The 21748-nt window shown below is 35.2% G+C and overlaps 1 protein-coding gene across 6 annotated transcripts in view; it reads right to left on the reverse strand.

Moving 5' to 3' along the window:
- Positions 1-21748, reverse strand: part of ANKRD17 (ankyrin repeat domain 17) — a 163121-nt gene that overhangs the window by 69996 nt on the left and 71377 nt on the right. For all 6 annotated transcript variants that reach the window (XM_045079856.1, XM_045079855.1, XM_045079858.1 and 3 more), the window contains exons 2-7: positions 16878-17031; positions 8857-9013; positions 5838-5985; positions 5459-5606; positions 3392-3625; positions 676-770 (exon numbers count right to left, since the gene is read on the reverse strand). In XM_045079856.1, the coding sequence (XP_044935791.1) occupies positions 676-770; positions 3392-3625; positions 5459-5606; positions 5838-5985; positions 8857-9013; positions 16878-17031 (936 nt within the window). The remainder of the gene's footprint in view (positions 1-675; positions 771-3391; positions 3626-5458; positions 5607-5837; positions 5986-8856; positions 9014-16877; positions 17032-21748) is intronic.

A 21748-nucleotide genomic window follows, 5' to 3' on the forward strand; every position in this document is an offset into this window, starting at 1 on the left:
AAAATTGAACATCCTTTCATTGAGAGAAGAAACTTAAATTCATTTGGGGCCTTTTTCTATCTTTGGCATATTTTTCTCAAAATCAGCCTATAATGTCATTCTGATTCATTTCTGTGCCACAAATCACAGACTAAGATACAGAAGTTTAAGTAAGAATACTATTATTACCTGTTCCTAAGTATAAACCCTAAAAACAAAGTTCTTAAAAAGGAAATTAAGGGCTCAGAAAAGACCATACACAGAGGGGGAATTATGTTACACAAATAATAGTCTAATTTCCAAATTTTCATTTTTCATTCAAATTTAAATGATCAGTTTGATGAACATGCTCTGCTTAGCATTATCCCTAATTAACTTTTAATGCAATTAAAAATTTAAATTAAAAACTAAAAATTAAAAAGTTGCTCTTTGTGCCAACTGTGTAATACCAGCATAGTTATGTGAGAATGAGAAAATAAAAGTAGTGCTGTAAAGCTCCAGAAAGGACCTTTAATAGAAAGAAGTTAACACTATACAACTGGCTCTGAATGCTATATAGCTGAGGCTCTGCTCTATAATAATAAATCTATGATAAACAAATCTTCGAACTCAAGGAAAAGATGCTCGTCATACACTAGCGTTGTCTCTATGAACTATATATAGATATATTTCATGTATGTATTTCACCAGTCTTACCATGCAAGCCTCCATTAGAGCAGTGTGCATTTCATCTGTTTTATGCTCTTGATCTGCGCCTGCTTCCAAAAGAAATCGCACCATCTCTAGATGTCCTAAACCAAAAATGTGTAAGATTACTTTAAAATATTTTATTATTCCAAAAAATGTAAGAAAAAATTTATAATACTTTGAGAATTTATATTTAACTTATAGTAATACATTTATAAGCATAATACTAAAGTCAGCTGCAAACCACCCTCAACTGTAACACATAAATTATAAAGTGATAGTTGTAATTCTACTCCTTATACTACAATCCTTGCTGCAAGTGAGTAAAGATGCCATTAAAATCCAAAATCCAGAATATGCCCTCTACCACCTTTTAAGAGCTAGGGCATGTTACATTTATTTATGCTACAGAACAAATTAACTTTCATGAATTAGTAGCCTGGGATAATAACGACTGAAGTTATTTCTAAGAGGAAATGCATTTTAAGTTTCAATTACTAACTCATAAAGTTTTTAAGAATAATCTGTTTATAAATTGGGATTATATATATATATATATATCTGAAACCACCTCATTTAGTTTATACTTATTCACCTATTTAGATATAAACATACATGCACATACATATATACAATACTCATATATTTATATTTATGCAGTTTCAAATAAACCATAAGCTTCAGTTCAAATAAAGACACCTTATTAGTAGTTAAAAAGACAAGATGTTTTTTTAGGATTTCAGACACTATGTAAGAAACAGTAGAAAAATGACTAATTTTTTCCAACTTTATTTGGAAGGAATTGCAATCAATTCTCAATCAATTAGGACTAAGGGGAAGCAGTGGACGGTAAACTCATAAACAACGAAAACTTCAATAAGTAACTGTAACATCTGCTGAATCTTGTTTTTGCTAACTACCTACCTCCCTTTCCTCTCAGTCTTTTTCCCTTCCCAAAGAGCCACATCAAGTTCAGTCTCAGCCTGAGTTCTAGCCCTTCCCCATCTCCTCCTTGTCAATCTATATCCTAGAAGACCTCACCCGAAATAGAGGAAAGGGAGAGGGTCCATGGATCCTTGTAAGTAGCAGAGATGTTCTCCACCAGCTCAGTTCTATATCCAGCTTCTAATTAAAGCCTGCAAGCCCCAACCTCAGACGCCCCTTGGAAAGCAGGGTGGGGCTACAAGCAAAGGAGAGAGGGAAGAGTAGTTATATGTAGCCCCATCTCAAAGCTCTTCTGGCCAGCTGGGACCCAATAGTAAAATACAGCCAGTTCCAGGTTCAAAAGTACTTGTGAAAAGGGGAGAGAGCCACCCAATCAATTAGCTTGCCTGGAGAGGCTGTCCCAAGGCTTTAATTCCGCTCCTCCCAATGAAGATAAGCCTCTGCTAATTACCAAACAGTACTGGGGAAGTAAGGGACCTCAGCTGTGTTTCCTAACCATCCTTAATCTGAGACTCTGTTAACACCAGACAACCGAAAGCAGTTTAGATAGAGCATATTTTCACATTTAACTTAAATTGTAGTCATTTATGTTATTCTAACCATGTTTTTAAAGGAAATTATCAGGGGACCTCATACAACCTTGGTCACTATGAGATAGAACGGAACAAAACACCACCAGAGCCACAACTAGGGTGTGGCGATCAAAGCCTTAGTTGTATAATTTAAGAAGGTATTCCCTCACAAACTTGGTGGGGGAAGTGATTCAGCCATTGAGAGTGAGTGCCGGCTTAAATTCTGTACCTTAACTTGTAAGAGTTTTTACTTGATGCCTCAAGGTCAAAAATTTACCACTTATTTTATTATTATATAAATTTATTTTATTATATTATATATATGACAGCAGCAGATGGTATGAAAACACTGAACTGAATGGCTATGCAGACATAAAATTTACCTTTTAAAAAAGTTCCTTGGTTTATAGCCATTTATCTGTCAAAAAGGTAGTCTGAGAAGCAAGTGGTAGCTCTGAGGTTATCTTTTTAGAACCTCGAATCTAGAGCATTTACTAGCTGAAGAATGAGCAACTGTCCAGACAATTGTCTTGCCCTCGCAAAGGATGGCATTTTTCGGTATTACCAATATTTTCAGGTTGACTAACATCATTTAAAATATCATATACCCCTTTTGTACAGTTAGGTACGTACAGGTAGGTGTTTTTATCAATTTCAACCAGCTCTTCCTTCTAACTTTATTAAATGTGTTGATGATATTCCAACATTGTTCTTTAGAATCCAAACTCTCCTCACACCACTTTTCATTTCTCAAATCTCCACCTATCTCTTCAGTTTTTCTCCTTCTTAGTGTCATGTGAAATAGCTTAAGCACCTTCTTGTTAATAGAAGCTACTTTTACTATATTTACTTTTAACCTTACAGGTTAAATACTTCTGGAATCAAGAGGATTCTTTCGTGTGAACCACACAAAATATTCTGACACAAAACCCATGAAAAATTACAGTGCATAATTAAAATTAACCATTTCTGATAAAACAACTGAACCATTTAACAATCATTTTTCACTGACATATTTATAATATTAAGTCTATATTTCAAACTTTACATATTAAACTCTGAAACACTTTAAACTTTTAAGTTAATTACATATAATATTCTATTACCACTTCTTAATTAACTTTTTAATTTAAAAACTGTATTACGTAAAGTAACAGTCATATCATGTATTTAAAAACTTCATTTTAAAAAAATGTTTTATGCCGTACCTTTGTAACAAGCTAATGTAAGTGCACTCTCTTTAAATTCATTGGAATGCGTATTAATGCCAGCCCCATTTTCTAGCAGCAATCTGGCTACTTCCACATGTCCAGCACTTCCAGCTTCCATAAGCGGAGTATGACCATTTTCATTATGGTCCTCAATACTAGCACCGGATTCCAAGAGCACCTTTACAACATCTACATAGCCTCCAGCACAAGCATATGTAAGTGCTGTATTGCCTATTTTAATAGAGAAAAACAAAAAAATATTTTATATTTTTAATTATCATGTTCAATTAGCCAGCATATAATACATCATTAGTTCTTGATGTTGTGTTCAACAATTCACTAGTTGTGTATAACACCCAGTGCTCATTATTCCACACACACCCTCCTTGATACCCACCACCTGGTTACCCCATACCTCCCCCCCTCCCTTCTGTAAACCTCAGTTTGGCTCATGGAGTCTAGAGTCCCTCACGGTTTGTCTCCCTCTCTGATTTCTTCCCATTCAAGGAAAAGCAAAAAGATATTAACATAAAATACTAAAATAAAAAGAGCCTAATTTATCATCAAGAAGAAAACTAAAATGGGAGATGGTAATTTTTTTTTCTTAAGATTCTATTTATTTGTCAAAGAGAGAGAAGCACAAGCAGGGAGAGTAGCAGGCAGAGGGAGAGGGAGAAGCAGGTTCCGCACTGAGCTGGGAGCCCATTGAGATGTCAGACTCTAGATCCCAGGATGCTGGGATCATGACCTGAGCCACAGGCAGATGGGGAGACTATAATCTTAATACATTTAGATAATACATATAATTCCTTTCCCATTGCCTTTTATCTTACTGAAATCAACTCCCAGCTCTTTTCCATTTAATATCAGTGTCAAATATATGTTGAAAAGAAATTCACTTGCCATAACTGTACAGTTATAAAAGAACTGAGCAATTCTAAAATTTAAACTTTTCATAGGAGGAAAAAAGTTATGTTCATTCTAACTTTAGAGAAAAGTTTCACATGCTTTATTTTTTGTGATTATTCATCATACGTAGATATATCTCATATTGCCCCTTTAATCATACATAATTGTTTTCACTGCAACTTCAAACACCAGCTAACTATCAAAGCTTAAGTAATTTGAAAAATGTTCCTCTGGATGATAAAAATCTTTCACATTACAGAGGGAAAAAATTAATATTCTGGGTAAAATAAGGGTTTCTAAAACTCCTTCAAACCAGAAACTGTAAGCTCCTAGAAATTATTAAAAATATTTAACAAATTTGGGGCATCTGGGTGGCTCAGTTGGTTAAGCATCTGCCTTCAGCTCAGGTGATCCTGGGGTGTCCTGGGATCCAGCCTCACATTGGGCTCTGCTCAGCACGGAGTCTATTTCTCCCTTTCCCTCTGCCCTTCTCCCACTGCCCCTCCCACTGCTCCTTCTCACTCTCTCTCAAATAAATAAATAAAATCTTTAAAAATAAAATATTTAACAAATTTTAAAATCTTACATGATGAAGATGCACAAAATATATTTTCATAAAATTTTAGAACTTTCATATAAACCCACCTATGCCCAAGTTTGAAAAAATATATAAAAGTTAAAAAAAATAAAAGTTTAAACTAAAGTCATGTCCCCCTTGTGGGACACAAAGTTTTCATAATACTTTGTTGTTCTATAGGCCACAATTTAGTATCAGTAGACAATGACAGACCTGCCTTTCATTCCACAGCCCTCTTGTTCTACCTATCTTCCCTTCCATTCTCCCCTGAGAAATAGCAAATCTGGGTTGGAGCACTGTAGCCCATTTCTAAGAGGGTAGTCCTTCTAACTGAGCAAGCATTTAATTTAATCTAAAAGAACTTTAAAAGACCAAGTGATCATCCTCACACACCAAAGAGGAAAAATTTTATTCAAAATATATTCTATACATTAAACCTAATGCATAGCCTTATGCAAATATGCAGCACTTTGTAGTCAGAGAATTGCCAGAGCTTTATAAGCGATGACTGTCATGTGCAATAATTATTACCAAAGGGTCTTCTTATTTAATGAAACTGAAAAAGAAATATGCATAACCTGTTGAAGACTGTGCATTGACATCGGCTTTATGAGCTAGCAGCAACTTCACAATTTTGACATGTCCTCCATTAGCAGCGGCCATTAAAGGTGTAATGTCACCTTTGATTCCCCTATCTTCCACATTTGCATGCATTGCCAACAAAACCTTATGAAAGAAAAAGGTTAAATGATATTAGAAAATGATATATTCATAACATATGGGACATACTTCCACTAACACCCACCTAGTCATTTACAGTAAAAGAGCCAACAACCACAAAGTGTATCTAACAAAACTATTGTTGAAATGAACCTAATGGTTGAGTTTTATTATATTCCTAATAAGTAGGCCAGATTAAAAAACAAAAACAACCCATGTGATTATTATCATACGAACCTGTGCAAGCTCATAGTATCCAGCAGAACAAGCTAAACAAAGGAGGCTCTCCCCTTCCTCAGTGTGCTCATTTACACTTCGCCCTTCAATGAGTAACTTTCGCACAGCATTTACATCTCCTTCTGAACAGGCTTCTGCCAAACTGCGGCTATTGGGGAAGAACATTATAGTATCAGGATAATATAAAAATATGAAAAATTACACAGCATACTGGCTTTTGAGGTTAAAAATTCCAACTCTGGACACTTCTAAAGAGTCTCAACTGGATAAAATCCATCCTAAGAAAAACAGTAAATCCAGTGCTATTAATATTCTCATTCAAATATAAGTCAATTCTTACATCATCCTCTTGAAGGTCCTGTCACTTCTGGTACTAAAGGCATCCATAGTACCCATCCATGGGTACTAAAGGCATTCTGGTACTAAAGGCATCTTTTCCGTATCTCTATTATTACTACCACCCTGATTCAAGAACATCACGTTTAGCCCAGATTATGACAGTCTCCTGCATAGCCTTCCTGCTGTTACCTTTGTTTTCCTTCAGACTCAACAAGGCAGTCAATGAGATCTTATTTAAAGGAAAGCAGATCATCACGTCACTCCTCTGCCCAGAATCCTCCATCTGGCCTCTAATCTCAGTCACACTAAAAGCCAAGTACCTATGAGATCTTTCCAGTGATAGGGTACCACAGTCCTACTTTTTAACTCTCTGGTTTCATCATCTACTATTCTCACTCTTACTCTTGCCACATTGATTGAATATATAAAAATATATAAAATAGCTAAATATATATAAAAGAGCTATTATAAATGCACATCGTGTATTCTATAGCTGCCTTTCACAAAAAATGCTAACTTCAGCTCCAACTCCAAGATGTACATATTTGCTGTCCCTCTGCCAAGAAAGCTTCTCTGTCAGACACAGCTCACCCTCTTACCAACTTCAGGTGTTTGCTAAACAGCCACCTTTTAATTGTGGATTTTCCCCACTACTCTCTTAAAAACGCACTGCTCTCCAACCCTAAACAGTGCCCTAACACCTCCCCACTCAATTTTTCCCCATAGTTATTATCATTGTGTGTCATGCTATATATTACTCATACTGTTTAATTGTATTATCTCCTTACCAAAGTCAGTCTTGAATAGCACTTAGTATGCTTGTCTTATAATTTCCCATTTTTTAGGACACTGACAGTCCCCAGACCCAGTGTTCTCCATTACCTTTAAACAAATTTAAGACAAATCTTTCCCACAAGACACGCCATTTTAAGAACATACCTTTTCTCTCTTTCAAGTGGGCTCTTACTCTTTTTCTCTTCCTGAGGCACATACATACACTCCTCTACTACTATCCCATTTAGATTTGCATTCTATTTCCTTATGTGTGTGCTAGCTTTAAAACAAGCTTACCAGAACTACTGTAACAACAGTTGGAATTCTGAACTCAAGAGCACAGTGTACATTAGATCCGCATGTGGCACCACACTTAACTAATATAAAATCTAACATAGAGAAGAAGAAGAAAAAGAAAAAGAAAAAAAAAGGGTGGGGGGCACCTGGGTGGCTCAGTGGTTTGGGCTGCTGCCTTCGGCTCGGGTCATGATCTCAGGGTCCTGGGATCGAGCCCCGCATCGGGCTCTCTGCTCCGCAGGAAGCCTGCTTCCCTCTCTCTCTCTCTCTCTCTCTGCCTGCCTCTCTGCCTACTTGGGATCTCTGTCTGTCAAATAAATAAGTAAAATCTTAAAAGGGAAAAAAAAAAATCACTGCACTCCACTATCTCTCTCAAGTTTTGCTGAATAAATGACTGTCACAAACATGCTCTACTATTCTTCTAGTATATTCAATGCCAAAGAATCTGTAACTTCTTCTTTTTCTATTCTATTTCCTGTTTGAACTAGCTTTAATATACTCCTGAAGGCATTTTTAACCTCTTTCTTGCCAGTCTCAGGAGGCACCACATTTAAGAGTATCACTAATACTACAGGGTAGTAAAACTGATCATTAATCAAGAAACAGAAGTTGAAGTTAACTGAAGGAGGGTCAATCCATGAGAAGAATAATAAATTAATAAAAACACAAAAATCTAGACAGATGAAGATGAACTCAGAGCCAAGAGAAACAGTAAATTCATATTCTTGTTAACACTATACAACTGCTCTTTCATGCTCTTTAAAGATGTCACACAAAAACACTATTATATAAAAGATAATCCTTAAATTCTATTTTTTAAATTCTCTAAACCCATATATAAAATACTCCCATTTTCTCAACTGTTTAAAGGCAACTGCTAAAATAAATAACATGGCTTCATTTCAGTTAGAGGAAAACAAGTCTCTGAGGAAGCAAAAAAGGTAATTTATATTAATAATTATTTTCGATTTGCTTTCTTGGAACCTATACCCATTTTTCAGGTACTATCCATAACTGTTTTTTTTTTTAAATATGAAATGGTATAAGATTATCAGAAAAACTTAAAAAAGCAAAGTCACAAAATATAAACTGAATCCTTACTAACTATAAAGTACTATGTAAAAGAAATTGTAGGGCATACAAACATTAAGTATGTGGGACTCACATTCAAATTATGGGAACTAAATCTATGACATTTTTGAACGTTCACAGAACAAGCAACAAAAAATAAACCTTGCTCTTTAAAATGGTAACTATACACATGAACTAGAAAATGGCATACCTAATAAGAAAGCATCTACTTCTTTGTCACCAAAACATTAAAATAAAACAAAATCTAAAGAGTCAAAAGGTCTTAACTTGAAGTCACTGATGTCCCAGGTCTGCCACTTGCCAGCTATTTGATCTCAATTAAATTATTCACTTCTCTTCCGGTTTTCAGAATAAAAGTTAAGTAAAACAAAATTCACTGCCTTAAGGCTTTTTGTGAGTAAAAACAAGATATTACGTATAAAGGAGTTACCTCCATGCCAAGCACAAAATAAAGGCTCAGCGAACATTAGCTATTAAGAAAACGTTTTTGTACTGATCACAGAGAAAATGTACTTACTTGTCCGACTGCCCTGCATTCGCTGTGCTTTCAGCTCTCATACGGGTAAGTGCAGCAGCAGCTTCATCCAACGCACAACTAACAGATGATGTCAATCTCCGAAGCACTTCAGGGTCTGCAAAGGCTTTACCATCAGCCGTAGATAATTTTCCTATTCCTATTATATGATTTTCACACCAATATGGATACACCCAAAAGGAGAAACAAAGCAAAAGTCAAGTTACTTAATTCTATTTATCTTAATGAACAATCTTTAAATGTCACACTTCATGTATATACTGTTCATTTGGAATCTTCTGGAAAATCGCTGTTCTCCAATTCTGTAATAAACTTGTTCCTCCCATGTGGTCTAGAAGTGCCTGACCCCCTAACTCTCTGGTACCAGAAATGTGTCTCTGGCCTACGCTGGGACAACTAGGAGTCCCCACCCAGAGTTTTGTCATAGGTTTGGAAGAACCTCTATGTTCAAAGGTAACTGAATTGCTAAGATGTGAGTCATGAGCTTATGGCCAGTTTCATGATCATACAGACAAACAGACTAGTCAAAATAAGTCAATATAAAGGAGGGCAGAGTAGAGAAACAGAAAGTAGTTCTGATAAAAGTTATTTTTGACTCATTGAGACCAGTAGCGCCAGAAGCCAGAATTATCCCCATTATTTTTGGTAGATGCCCACTTTTGTTTAAGACTGTTTAGGTGGCCTACTCCACTTGTGATCAAATATGGTCAAATAAGACATTACAGGCCATATAAAAGATAATAATGAGTACCTATTCATTTCAAATTACGTCTACAATTTATTACATGTTCTCAATAACATCTAAAAAACATCCAGAACAGCTAAAGAATAAAAATTCGTAAGTAGAACCGGTTAATAACTATCTGCATGAAATGTATCTTATTGCTTTTCTGGATATCACTACAAAGCAAACTTATCTCTAACTTTAATTATTCTAACTCAGTGGTGCTGCCCATCAGTGGAGCTTTTCAAAAATATAGATGCTAAGCTCTTTTACATCTAAGGATGTAATTCAGTAAGTAGGAGGTGGGGCCTAGGCATCTAAATATTTTTAAAGCACTAAGAAGAGTCTAATGCATAGCCAGGATTAAAACCTCTGCAGCAACTTGAAGATAAAATAATGCATATTATACATCCCTGTTACTCAGTAGGTGGTACATGGACAAAAAACACCGCTATCATTTAGGAGCTTGTTAGAACTGCAGAATCTTGGGGGTGCTCAGTTGGTTAAGCATCCGACTCTTGGTTTTGGCTCAGGTCATGATCGCAGGGTCATGATCTCAGGGTCATTAGGTCAAGTCCTCAAACCCATGTTGAGGCCCCACGTCAGCGTGCCATGTGGGATCCACTCTTGAAGCAGAGTCTGCCTGAGATTCTTCGCTCCTACACACCTTGCTCCTCCTTCTGCTCCTGTGCACACATGCATTCTCTCTCAAATAAATAAAGAAATAAATAGATAGATAGATAAACAGAATCTTAAAAAATAAAAAGAACTGCAGAATCTCGGGCCCTAAGATTTTCTGATCCAAAACCTGAATTTTTAAAAAAGATCCCCAAGCAATTCAGATGCACATTATAGATTAAGAGGTTATTATCGCAGGTTTTAAAACAAACTACTTAACTAAGACATCAATCCAAAAAAAAAAAAGAAAAACAAAGAAAAAAACACCCAAATGGTAAAAATAAATGTATCTGTACAAATTCCTTTTTACAGTGGAAGGGTTTAATAACATAATATAAGTTTGTGTTTAAACTTTACAAGTTTATAGCTGTTTGGTTCTTTTTCTGGGAAAATCCAAGATATCAAATACTGTATCTTATGGAACCAAAAATACATCTGGTAGAAAGCCTTTATGATTTTATATACAACAAATGTTCAGAGCAGTCAGTTGGTATCTGTTACAATAAGGATGTGCAAAGAATAAAGACAGTCTCAGTCTGATGAAAATGATTTTAATTTGTGTCACTAATATTAAAAACCAACCACAGTCTGAATCTGCTATAGCAGTATTTATTCAATAAGATATCTGTGGTTAGTTAAGTATCCTAACATTATGCAAACCAAGGTCTCAGATGCATTTTCACATGAAAGAATGAGCTCCAATTGTTTAGCCAATCCAGATCAGCATTCAACAATTATTTGTCAATGACAGCAACAGAACTAGGTAAGAAAATGTATCTGGATTAGTAAAAAGTAATCACTGCCTTAAAAAGAAAGAACATCAAAAACAAAATATTCCATATTAAATTTTTATAAGCTTCTCATATCTCCATAAGTAATGGTAACTATTTTAGTAAAGATAATTAGTAACCTAAGACACATATGGTAATCCTAAAAATGAATAAACAGTGATATAAAATTAATTTATTCTAGTTACTCTGGATTATGATGATCCTTTTTAACTAGTCTTATCCAGTTATTAGGTTTTAATGAAGACCAAAAACAGAAAAGATACGTGATGATCAGATTATTCTTTCCCAAGTCTAACATTTAATCAATTGAACAGAACCATGTACTTTATGACCAAAAATGTCCTAGTGAAACATTAGAGGCTATATAAATGATAGAAGAGAGTGCATTAAAAAATTACCTAGATTTCAGATTTTAAGATAATTACCTTTCCCTTTTTTTCCTCTTAGAACTTACTCAACTTAATTCTTATTTATGAAGACAAAGTTTAGAGAAGATGTAACTGACTTAACAGAACAAACAGAAACAGGGATAACAAAGAGAAACAAGGTGACCAGCCCAAGAGGGCTCAGAAATGGTAGGTACCAGAAACAGGGGTGAGGCTTGGATCAGAAAACAGAGAGACTAGCTGAAGCCTGAGAGAAGTAGTCAGACACTTGAAGACTCCATTCCCAAACTGCACAGACAGATGATTATTCTCTATAGAAACCAAACCAGAAAGGCCCAGGATTAGCAGTTATTAGACAGAGAGGAGAAAGAGAGGATATACTAAAGGGAAATAAGGATTAAGTGAATATATGCATGAAAAACAGTAAGATCCTCAACCACTCCCACTCTAAGCTCCCAAAATACAGGTAGCCAGGTTTATCATTCACCAGATAAAAACTGGTAAATGTGTCTCTCGAGAAATTGAAAAGCCCCAGGAAAAAAAAAAAATTAAAGATACTGACATCTGTATCTGGAGAGTTCTCAAAGAAAGGGAAGGGTCTCTATCCAATCACTGTGTAATAGGAATTCTAAAATGTTACCAATTTTACCCAGCTCTTCTGTACTCACTCTATGTAATCCATGGGACTGGGAATTTGATAGCTTTTATCCCCATAATCAGGTTATGCTATATGGTACAGTTGACGTGAAGTCAGGAATATTATGTGGATGTGCCTGACCTTACCACATGAGCCTAGAAAAAACCAAAAGATTTCTGTGGCTAACTGGAGAAAAGAGATTCAAAGCATTCGAAGGATTCTACTGTGCTGGCATGAAGATGGAGGGAGCCACACGCCACGGAATGCGGGCAACCTCGAGAAGGTAAGAGCAGTCCCCGCTGACACAGCACAGGAAATCAGGATCTCAGTCCTGTAACTACAAGGAACTGAATTCTGCTACCAACAATAAACCTGAAAGCATATTTTCTCCTGTAACCCACAGATGAGAAATCAACTCAGGGGTTACTTTGATTGCAGCCCATGAGACCCCAGGCAAGAGAATCTAGCCATACTATGTGTCTAGATGTCTTATTTACAAAAACTAAGTGTATTGTGTCATGCCACTATGTTTATACTAAACTGTTAAACTGCAGTAGGAAAGTAATTATGTAATGTACATAACTTATAACATATAACATATAATAAATACTTCATGGTGAAACCCAACCAAAAAAAGGCACATGTACCTTCTATTTTAGCTTTTTATGACATTGCTAGTTAGTAACTACAAAAAAGGACAGGTTTCACCAGACATTTGAAGAAAATCTGAAATGTAAAGGATAACCAAAAATATTCAAAATGTGAGCGAAATTTTAAAATGCCCCAAATTCTAATGTTATGGAGAAGGATGAGAAAAGAAAAGTTGCAGAGGTAAGAGAATACTATAAATAAGTGTGGTGTTAACTTTCTGAATTGCAACACCAGAAATTAGGAGATAATGGAGCAATAATTTCAAAAGTCTCAAAAAGATTTTTAAACTAGAATTCTATACCTTCAAAGTATCAAGTATGAGGATAGCATCAGAGGTATTTTCAGGCAGTCTCAAAAACTTTTACTTCCCAAGTACCTTTTCTCAGGGTACTTAAACCATGATCAATCTCTACACCATAAAAAGAGAAACCACCAGAGTAGTTCTGTGATACAAAGGAAATATAGACACCATGAATGACTATTCTTGCCAAACACAAAACAAGTCTGAATCTGGTCAGTATCTGGATCTGAATTCTGATTTACAGGAAATGCAACATACAGTGGTGCAACTAGCAAAACTGATAAAGTGGAACAAATGAATCAATTTCTTCAGAAAATGGGGGGAAGGGGGAAGGAAACTGTTATGATAAAAAGACAATTAAACTAAATAACATGAAAAATATAAAATTTTACATGCAAAAATATGTAAATATGAAACAGGTGAAGGGAATTAAAGAGTACACTTACCATGATGAGCACGGAGTATGTACAGAATTGTTGAATCACCTTATTGTACACGGAAACTAATATTACACAGTATTTTAACTACTGAAATAAAAATTAAAAACTTAGGGGTGCCTGGGTGGCTCAGTCGGTTAAGCATCAGACTCTTGGTTTTTGGCTCAGGACATGATCTCATGGGTGGTAAGATGGAGCCCCAAGGCAGGATCCCGCTCAGCGGGAAGTCTTCTAGAATATTCTCTCTGGCACAGCCCCCACTCACACACACACTCGCTCTAAAATACATTTAAAAACCCTTAAAAATATTAAAAGCCTAATAAAAAAAAGCAAAACTTGTTTGGATCCTAATTTAAATAAACCAAGTAGAAAAAGAGCATTATAGCGTGCCACCAACTCTCAATTTCACCACAGGTCATAAGCTCAGAGTTGTGAAATCAAACCCTATGTCAGGCTCTACAGTGGGCGTAGAGCATGATTAGGATTCTCTCTCTCCTTCACCCTCTGCCCCCACTTTCTCTCTCCTTCTCTAAAAATAAATAAATAAGGAAGCAAGAGATCTTTAAAAAAAGACTATTATGAAATAACTGGAGAAATATAAACACTGACAGGATACTTGACAATATTGAGGAATTACTACTATTTTTCTTTAGATATGCAATGGTATTATGTTTATTTTATTTTTTTAAGTTCTTGGGGTGTCTGGGTGGAGCAGCTAGTTAAGCAACCAACTCTTGGTTTCTACTCAGTTCGTGATCTCAAGATGGGGAGATCAAGCTCCCTATGGGACTTAAGTTTCTCTCTCCCTCTGCCCACCATGTACTTGGTCTTACTCTCTCTTAATCTAAAAATAAATAAATAAATCTAAAAATAGTTCTTAATTTGGAGTATATACTGAGGTGTTCATTTATTTATTTAAGCTTTTATTTATTTTAGGGACAGATCACACAAGAGTGGGGAGGAGCAGAGGGAGAGAGACAAGCAGACCGCAACGAGTGTAGAGCCCCACACAGGGCTCAATCCCAGGACCCTGAGATCATGACCTGAGTCGAAATTAAGAGTTAGATGTTCAGCCAACTGAGCTACCCAGGTGTCCCAATACGGAAATATTTATATATGAAATTATATAATGTTTAGTTTGCTTTAAATTAACTTGGGGCGTGGGACATAAGCAGGGTGGTACTAAGTAAAGAGGAAACAAGGCTGTCCATACACTGATGGCTGTTAAAGCTGGATGATGGGTATTCCCTCTGGGCTTATGTGTTAACACTTTTCATTCTTAAAGAAAGGAAATAAGGGAGAAAGGGAGAGAAGTGAGAAGAAAGAAGATGAGGAAGGGAGGGAGGGAGGAAAGAGGCTAACTTGTTGGCTACTGTAGAGAAAACAGAAAAAAAAAGGGAATAAACAAAGAAATGAGAAAATGAGGCAGCTATTAGCATCCTATGAAAAGAAACTCTACCTCCAAAAGTAATCCCTCTCAGCTGTAGTCCACTTTTCTGTAGCACTTTTCAACCTGGTTCTGCCTCTTGGAGACACAAAGGGGGGAAGAGGGAAAAAGCAGGCTCTCCACGGAACAGGGAACCCAATGTGGGGCACAATCCCAGGACCCCTAGGATCATGACCAGAGCCAACAGCCAACCGACTGAGCCACCCAGGCGCCCCATATCTGCTCTCCTAAACATATAGTTTCTTATACTCGAGGACTGGACCTTGCACATGCCCTACTATGTTTTCATTTGTACTTGGTCAAGATCCCTTCAATAATCCATTCTAGAATTAAACTTAGGATAGAAATAAAATTTAACCATGAGTCCTTTGAATTTTTAAAAGCTGTTTTACAAGATATTTATTGAAAGGATTACCAAATAGTATTAGTTTGGTCTTGTGCTATAATAAGGCAGCAGTTTACATGCATTGTATGTACACTATATAGGAAATCGGGTTTCTAAAAAATGAACAATTAATGTTCACAATGTATTTATTTCCACCTTAGAAAAGTTAAGAAAATATATGGATATTTAAAAAGATCAGAGATTAAGAGTTAACTATTCCCTGATACTTTAGGCGTAATGATATATATGTATGTAATCTCTAATCAAAACACTGTTCTTATGGGGACAATATAATAATGATCCATTTTACAATAATACAATGATCCACTTTACAAGGCTTCAAGGTTTCAAGACTATGACAAAAAAGAGGGAAATTATATACAGTCAATTCTTATGATTCACGGTCACTGGGAAAACTTAATTAATGAATACTGAACCATTGCTCCTAGGGAAAACACAGAACAAGTTTCCTATGAGCCTCTGGTCACAAAGCAATTGCATTAACCAAACACTGTCTTATGTATGTTTTTGTTTAAAGATGACCTTATTTAATATACAGTTGATTTATTAACACTGAACTCATGGTTAACAGAACTATAACCCATGCTGAAGAAGCTTATCTAACACAATGTGCTTTCTCCATTAGGCACATCACTACCTTCTCACATTCAGGAACACTAGATAGTACTTTCGCATTATACTTGGAGACCATTATAAACAATGAAACTGCCAACAAAAGGCACACAATGTCAAAAACATGGGTCTAAGTAGATTGTGAAAAGGACACTTGTTTACAGTTTGAGAGCTGAAACAAAAAGAGCTTCACCTTATTTCATCTCATCAAGGAACATGTGTGTAGGAAAACTAAAATTTTTCATTATGTGCATTTTTTTAAAAAGAATTTATTTATTTATTTATTTGACAGAGAGAGAGACAAAGCAAGAGAGGGAACACAAGCAGGGGGAGTGAGAGAGGGAGAAGTAGGCTACCAGTGGAGCAGGGATCCCAATGTGGGGCTTGATCCCAGGACTCTTGAGATCAGGACCTGAGCCAAAGGCAGACACTTAATGACTGAGCCACCCAGGCACCCTTATTATGTGCATTTCTATGAAAGACTAAGAGTATTGTGAATACCAATTTTAGGGTATGAATACATGTTATCAAGTGGGCAAATTCGCAAGTATGGAATGTGTGACTAAATAAAAGCGACTATATGAAATGACTCTTCAAGGCTGACAGCAGTATGTGGATTTTACTTGGGTAACAAAAATATGCTTTAATGAAATATTCCATGTAGAAATTCTCTAAAAAGCAATCCATTAACCTTCATGAACAGTATTACCCTAAATGTCCTAGACCTTGTATTTATAATAATAGTAGCTTTTTGTTACTTTAATAAACTCTACACCCAATATGGGACTGGAACTTATGACCCTGAGATCAAAAGTTACATGCTCTAACAACTGCGACAGCCAGGCACCTCTAATCATAGTAGTTTTTATTAGATTTATATGTACCTTTGAAAATTATATAGTCTAATTACATATGTAAGGCCTGCAGACTTACCTGCAGCTTCTAGTAAAGCTTCCAGTCTAGCTTGTGTTTCTGGATCTACTGTCCGGAGGTCTGCACCATCAGCAGTACCTGACAAGAGCAACTTGGAAGCCGTTTCCAGCATTGGATTTTCCAAATCATCCTGATCCAAAATGAAAGATTCCACCTAGAAAACAAATACCAAAAAAAGGAAGGAAGGGAGGAATGAAAGGAGAAAGGGAAAGTGATAAGAGAAATAAACAGAAGAAAAAAGGAAGAAGAAAGAAAAAATATTTTAATGTAAATATCATGATAAATACAATGCAATTCTAAAGAAATTCAATCTAATACATAAAGCCCGCACTGTTTAAAGGAGAAAATTATATTTGTAGAAGAATTTAAGAATGTGCTACTCATATACAGCAGAGTCTCATTTTTTTTCCCTTTTACTGAAATTATGTATTCTTTTTATGTTAATTTGGTAGGATAAGGGCAAGATGGGGGAGCTATGAGGTTAATGATTAAACGTGAAACCTCTGGCTTTAGTAGAGGACCTAAATCAGCTGCTCTTGAATGTTTTGCTCTCAGGATCCCTTTATACACTTATAAAATACTGCCCACCCCAGACCTTCAGATAAGGGCTAAATTTATTAACAGTCACCATACTGAGAAATCAAACTACAATATCAAAAAATCGTATTTGTTAGTATCGCCACCGGTGATATTTTCACCAGAAAAGTTTTTAAGTACTGTGAACACAATTTAAAATTCTAATCTGTACTTGAAAGCTTAATTTTATCATCAGCGACAAATACTGTCAAACACTCTTAAAATGACAAACTCACTCATTTCCATCATTTCTGATAAGAACATTTGCCAAATACCCAAGTCTGCTAAGTGTATTGGGCCTGTCAATTATATTTTCTAGTTAACAATGGCATTTCATCAGGGGAAAAAAAAAAAGGAATGGCTACTTTACCTTGCATCTCAAAAAAAAAAAAAAAAAAGACACACACACACACACACCCCCCCCCACAGAAGTGCTTTATGTCACACACAGTAATATTAAAAGGACACATATTCTAAAGTGTGGATTTCATAAAATTAATATTTATTGCTTTATCAAGATTATCCTTAAGGTAAAACTGGCTCTTCATTTTCTTCTTTTAACTGTGAGTACGCAGAACTGAAGAATACAATGACACTAGTACAATTTGATGTCATGGCCTTGACTGAGGGGCCAGCAGTTTTACCTACCATTAATTTTATACTATCAATGCACATGTCAACACAGTAAAGGAGGCAAATAACATGTCAGTACTGTGATGAGGGAGTTTTGACCTCTTAGATATCCTGAAATGGTCTCTGGGACCCTGAGGGTCCTGTGGACCATTCACTGAGAACCACTACTATAGTCAACATGAGATTCAATTAAAAAAATATTAAAAAAATTAGAACATAGCAAACACTGAAGACATGGAGAAAAGTTTTGTTGTGATATCCCTTATTATAGTGCTACTTACAATAAGTACTAAGATATGTTCTTTCTAGTTTGCTGATAAAAAGTTGATAATTATTATATAAACTGTCACCATTTTACATGACATTTACTTCATAAATCTAAGGTACTTCTAACACTTATAACTAAAATAGATATAAAAGTAATTATTAACCTAGAACACAGTTAGGCTCCCACCTAGTATCTAAATGTAAGAAATCTGAAAAAAACCTTAAGGAATAAAATTTTAACTACTATAACATGAGAAACTCTGAGTCATTTCATCTTTGAAAGTCACCTATCTAGTAACCAGGAATAACCAACACATACTTAGTACTGGAAGTTAAATCTGGGAGGAAACAGTATGTTTCTCTCCAAATTTCCATTAGACTAACACAGTTAATAACATGATTTCAGATTTCTAATATTTCAAATACAAATAGACACTGGATACTCTGAAAATAATCTCTGTAAATATTTGAAAATTTTCACAAAATTTTGCAGTATAACCCATCAATAACAACTCCCTGTTAAAATGACAGGGAGTTAGGGAAAAAAAAATAAGAATATACTCTTTTTTAGTTTTAAGTTCTCTTTCAAGGTAGTAGCGTAAATGTTATACTTTAAGTAGACTTTGGGAGTATATCTCGAAAACCGGGGGGTGATGTTCCTGGGTGGCTCAGGAAATTGAGCCTCTGACAGAGTCTGCTCAGGTCATAATCTCAGGTTCCAGAGATTGAGCTGTACCCCCCCCACCCCTAGGGTTCACTGAGCTCAGCAGGGAGTCTGCTTTTCTCTCCCTCTCTCTCTATCCCTCTCCTGCTTGCATGTTCTCTTTCACTCTAGAAGAAATAAATAAATCTTTAACAAATTAAGTAAACTTTTGGGACATGAGTTGGCCATAGCAAGATGTGATTCAAAATTATAGTATAATAAAAACTATGTCTTCTTATCTTTAATGAAATGTCCAGAAGATGAGTCATTTTAAAGAAAAAGTTGCTTCCCAGTGAAATTTTCTGTGAAAATATCTACAATTTTCCAACCCAATGGGAGAAGAGGAAAGAAAACAAAAGAAATAAACATGGAAAAATAAACATTGGTAAAATAAACAAATGAAAAATTAAATAATATTTCAGACTAGAGTTTTAGAAAACAAAATATTTCAAAGAGCAGGGCATGGTTAAATGCCAAGGGTATATAGATCAGAGGTATTTAAATCATACGAGACATTGCATAAAGATAAATATGAAAAGATTCTGACCCAATTAATTATGTAAGACAACAGTAGAAAAAGGAATGTAACACTGGTAGACAGCTATAAAATTTCTATATGCTAGAACGGAGTATTTACTGTAGGAAAGGTAAGAGAGTTAGAAGTTAGATCATAGGACATTTTAAATTTCATTAAAATTTCATTTTAAATTTCAATTAAAAGTGAGCCTCTGACATAAAGTGCCCAATGCCACTCTATGTCCTAACTGAGCTTGGTGAAAATTTATTAAGAAAAATGTACCTCAATCTCTTCATGAGGGATATTAATTATAGAAATGTTTTCTTACTGATTTCAAATATCCACAGAAGTTACATTAATTTTTAAGTCCACTATTCTTACTTTGTAAAAAAAGAAAAAAATTGGTAAGTTAAAAACAGTAAATTCAAATGACTATGTATAGATTTTTTAAAAAGGTACTAGGGTGAAAGAGAAGAATAGGAATGGATTTATATCTCCCCCACCCCCAGTTTAATACTAAGAAGAAATTAATTTTAAGGATACTGTTAGGATCTAAAGACCTAGGTACCCTTATTGGTTCAGATGCTACCTATGAGACCTATGCAAGTATCTCGGCAATCTCTAGATCCCTATTCTACATAATTTTTTCATAAATTCATTACACTGATATATTATAATATTTATTACCTTTCTAAACTCCATGGAAACAGGGACTTTGAGTAAATAAAAGATGGATTGGGAATACTTCCCTTTCAGATTCTAAAAGGCTACAGTGTATTTGGGGAAGGGAGAGGTAATTACAAAAAAATAAATTTAAGGTGTATCTTACAGATTATTGAATATTTGTACATTAAGTAATAGGGCAACATCAATTGCAGGTAGGGCAAAATGCCCATCACTGGCCAACAGTCTTTGTACAAGAGATACTACAGTTAGCCTGCAGAGGAGATAACAGAGATGTGTGAAATCAACTCCACCATCTAGGAACTTCTTTAATGAGAGAGCCAAAGTGTGCGCATAAATGAACACTTTTACAGGGTAAAAAGTGTAGAAGGTAAAGGGTAGGGGGAAAAGGCTGTTGGAATTTAGAAGAGTAGAAGTAGAAGAGAACTTCCTCCTCTAACACTAATTCCTCTTTCCCTAACTGGAAAGATTCTTGCACTACATTACGGAACAACTGAAGAGAGACTGACATAAGGACACTCAGTCATAAAAATACAAAAATAAGTAATCCTTGTGTATTCATAGGTCAACTAAGTTATGATTTATGAGCATATCCTGCTCTACCATGTACCAAGCGAAGATAATTCAGATTAAATACTAAAATGTTTTCCCACTGAAACCGTACTCATTTTTATTACATTTCTACTGAAAAAAAGATTCATTTTGAATAAGAAATTCACATGAATATTTTGAAACATTTTCTTTAAATGAAATGTAAAAATAATTTCCATGAAGAGAGGAGAGACAGGAGGAAAGGTGTGTCCTTATTAAATTTATTCCCTAAGGGAAATAATCTATCAAAGTTATCAATAACTCAAAGCATGACAAGTTATATTTAAGCTATTTCAGATGTACTGTTTTCACTAGATGGATATTTTATGAAGTGATGCTTGCATTTCAAATTCTTGTCTAATATAAAGAACCACCGAATTGTTACAGATGGAAAAACATAAGCACAAGATTGTTATTTAAATAGCAAGTTTCTAAATATCTAGTACCAAGAGACCAGTTACCCAATTAACTAGTTCAATATTCTTTCCACTAGAAAATTCCATGCTGAAGGTTTTTTTTTACTCTGCTCTAGAAAAGCTAACTTCAAATTCTATATTTAGGGACAAAGCTATACCTACTGTCTAATTACTAAAAGAAGAGAACTAAACATTATATAACTCAGATTTATATAACATAAAATACACAATACCACCTATGACATATTCTTACCCCTCTGAAAATAAACAATAATCTATTAGAGCCCTTAGAAATAATTTCCAGTTTGTAAAAATCAGTAAGGCAAGTATTAGGAACAAGTTAAATCAGTTTCTCAATCTTGGCACTATTGACATTTTGGGCTGGATAATTTCTTCATTGTCGAGGGCTGCCCTATGTATTTCAGAATGTTTAGCAGCATCCCTGGCCTCTATCTACTAGATGCTAGTAGCAACTCTACCACAT

The sequence above is a fragment of the Mustela putorius genome, unplaced genomic scaffold, assembly GCF_011764305.1.
Source record: "Mustela putorius furo isolate JIRA1106 unplaced genomic scaffold, ASM1176430v1.1 tig00000430_pilon_pilon_pilon, whole genome shotgun sequence".
Taxonomy (NCBI): Eukaryota; Metazoa; Chordata; class Mammalia; order Carnivora; family Mustelidae; genus Mustela; species Mustela putorius.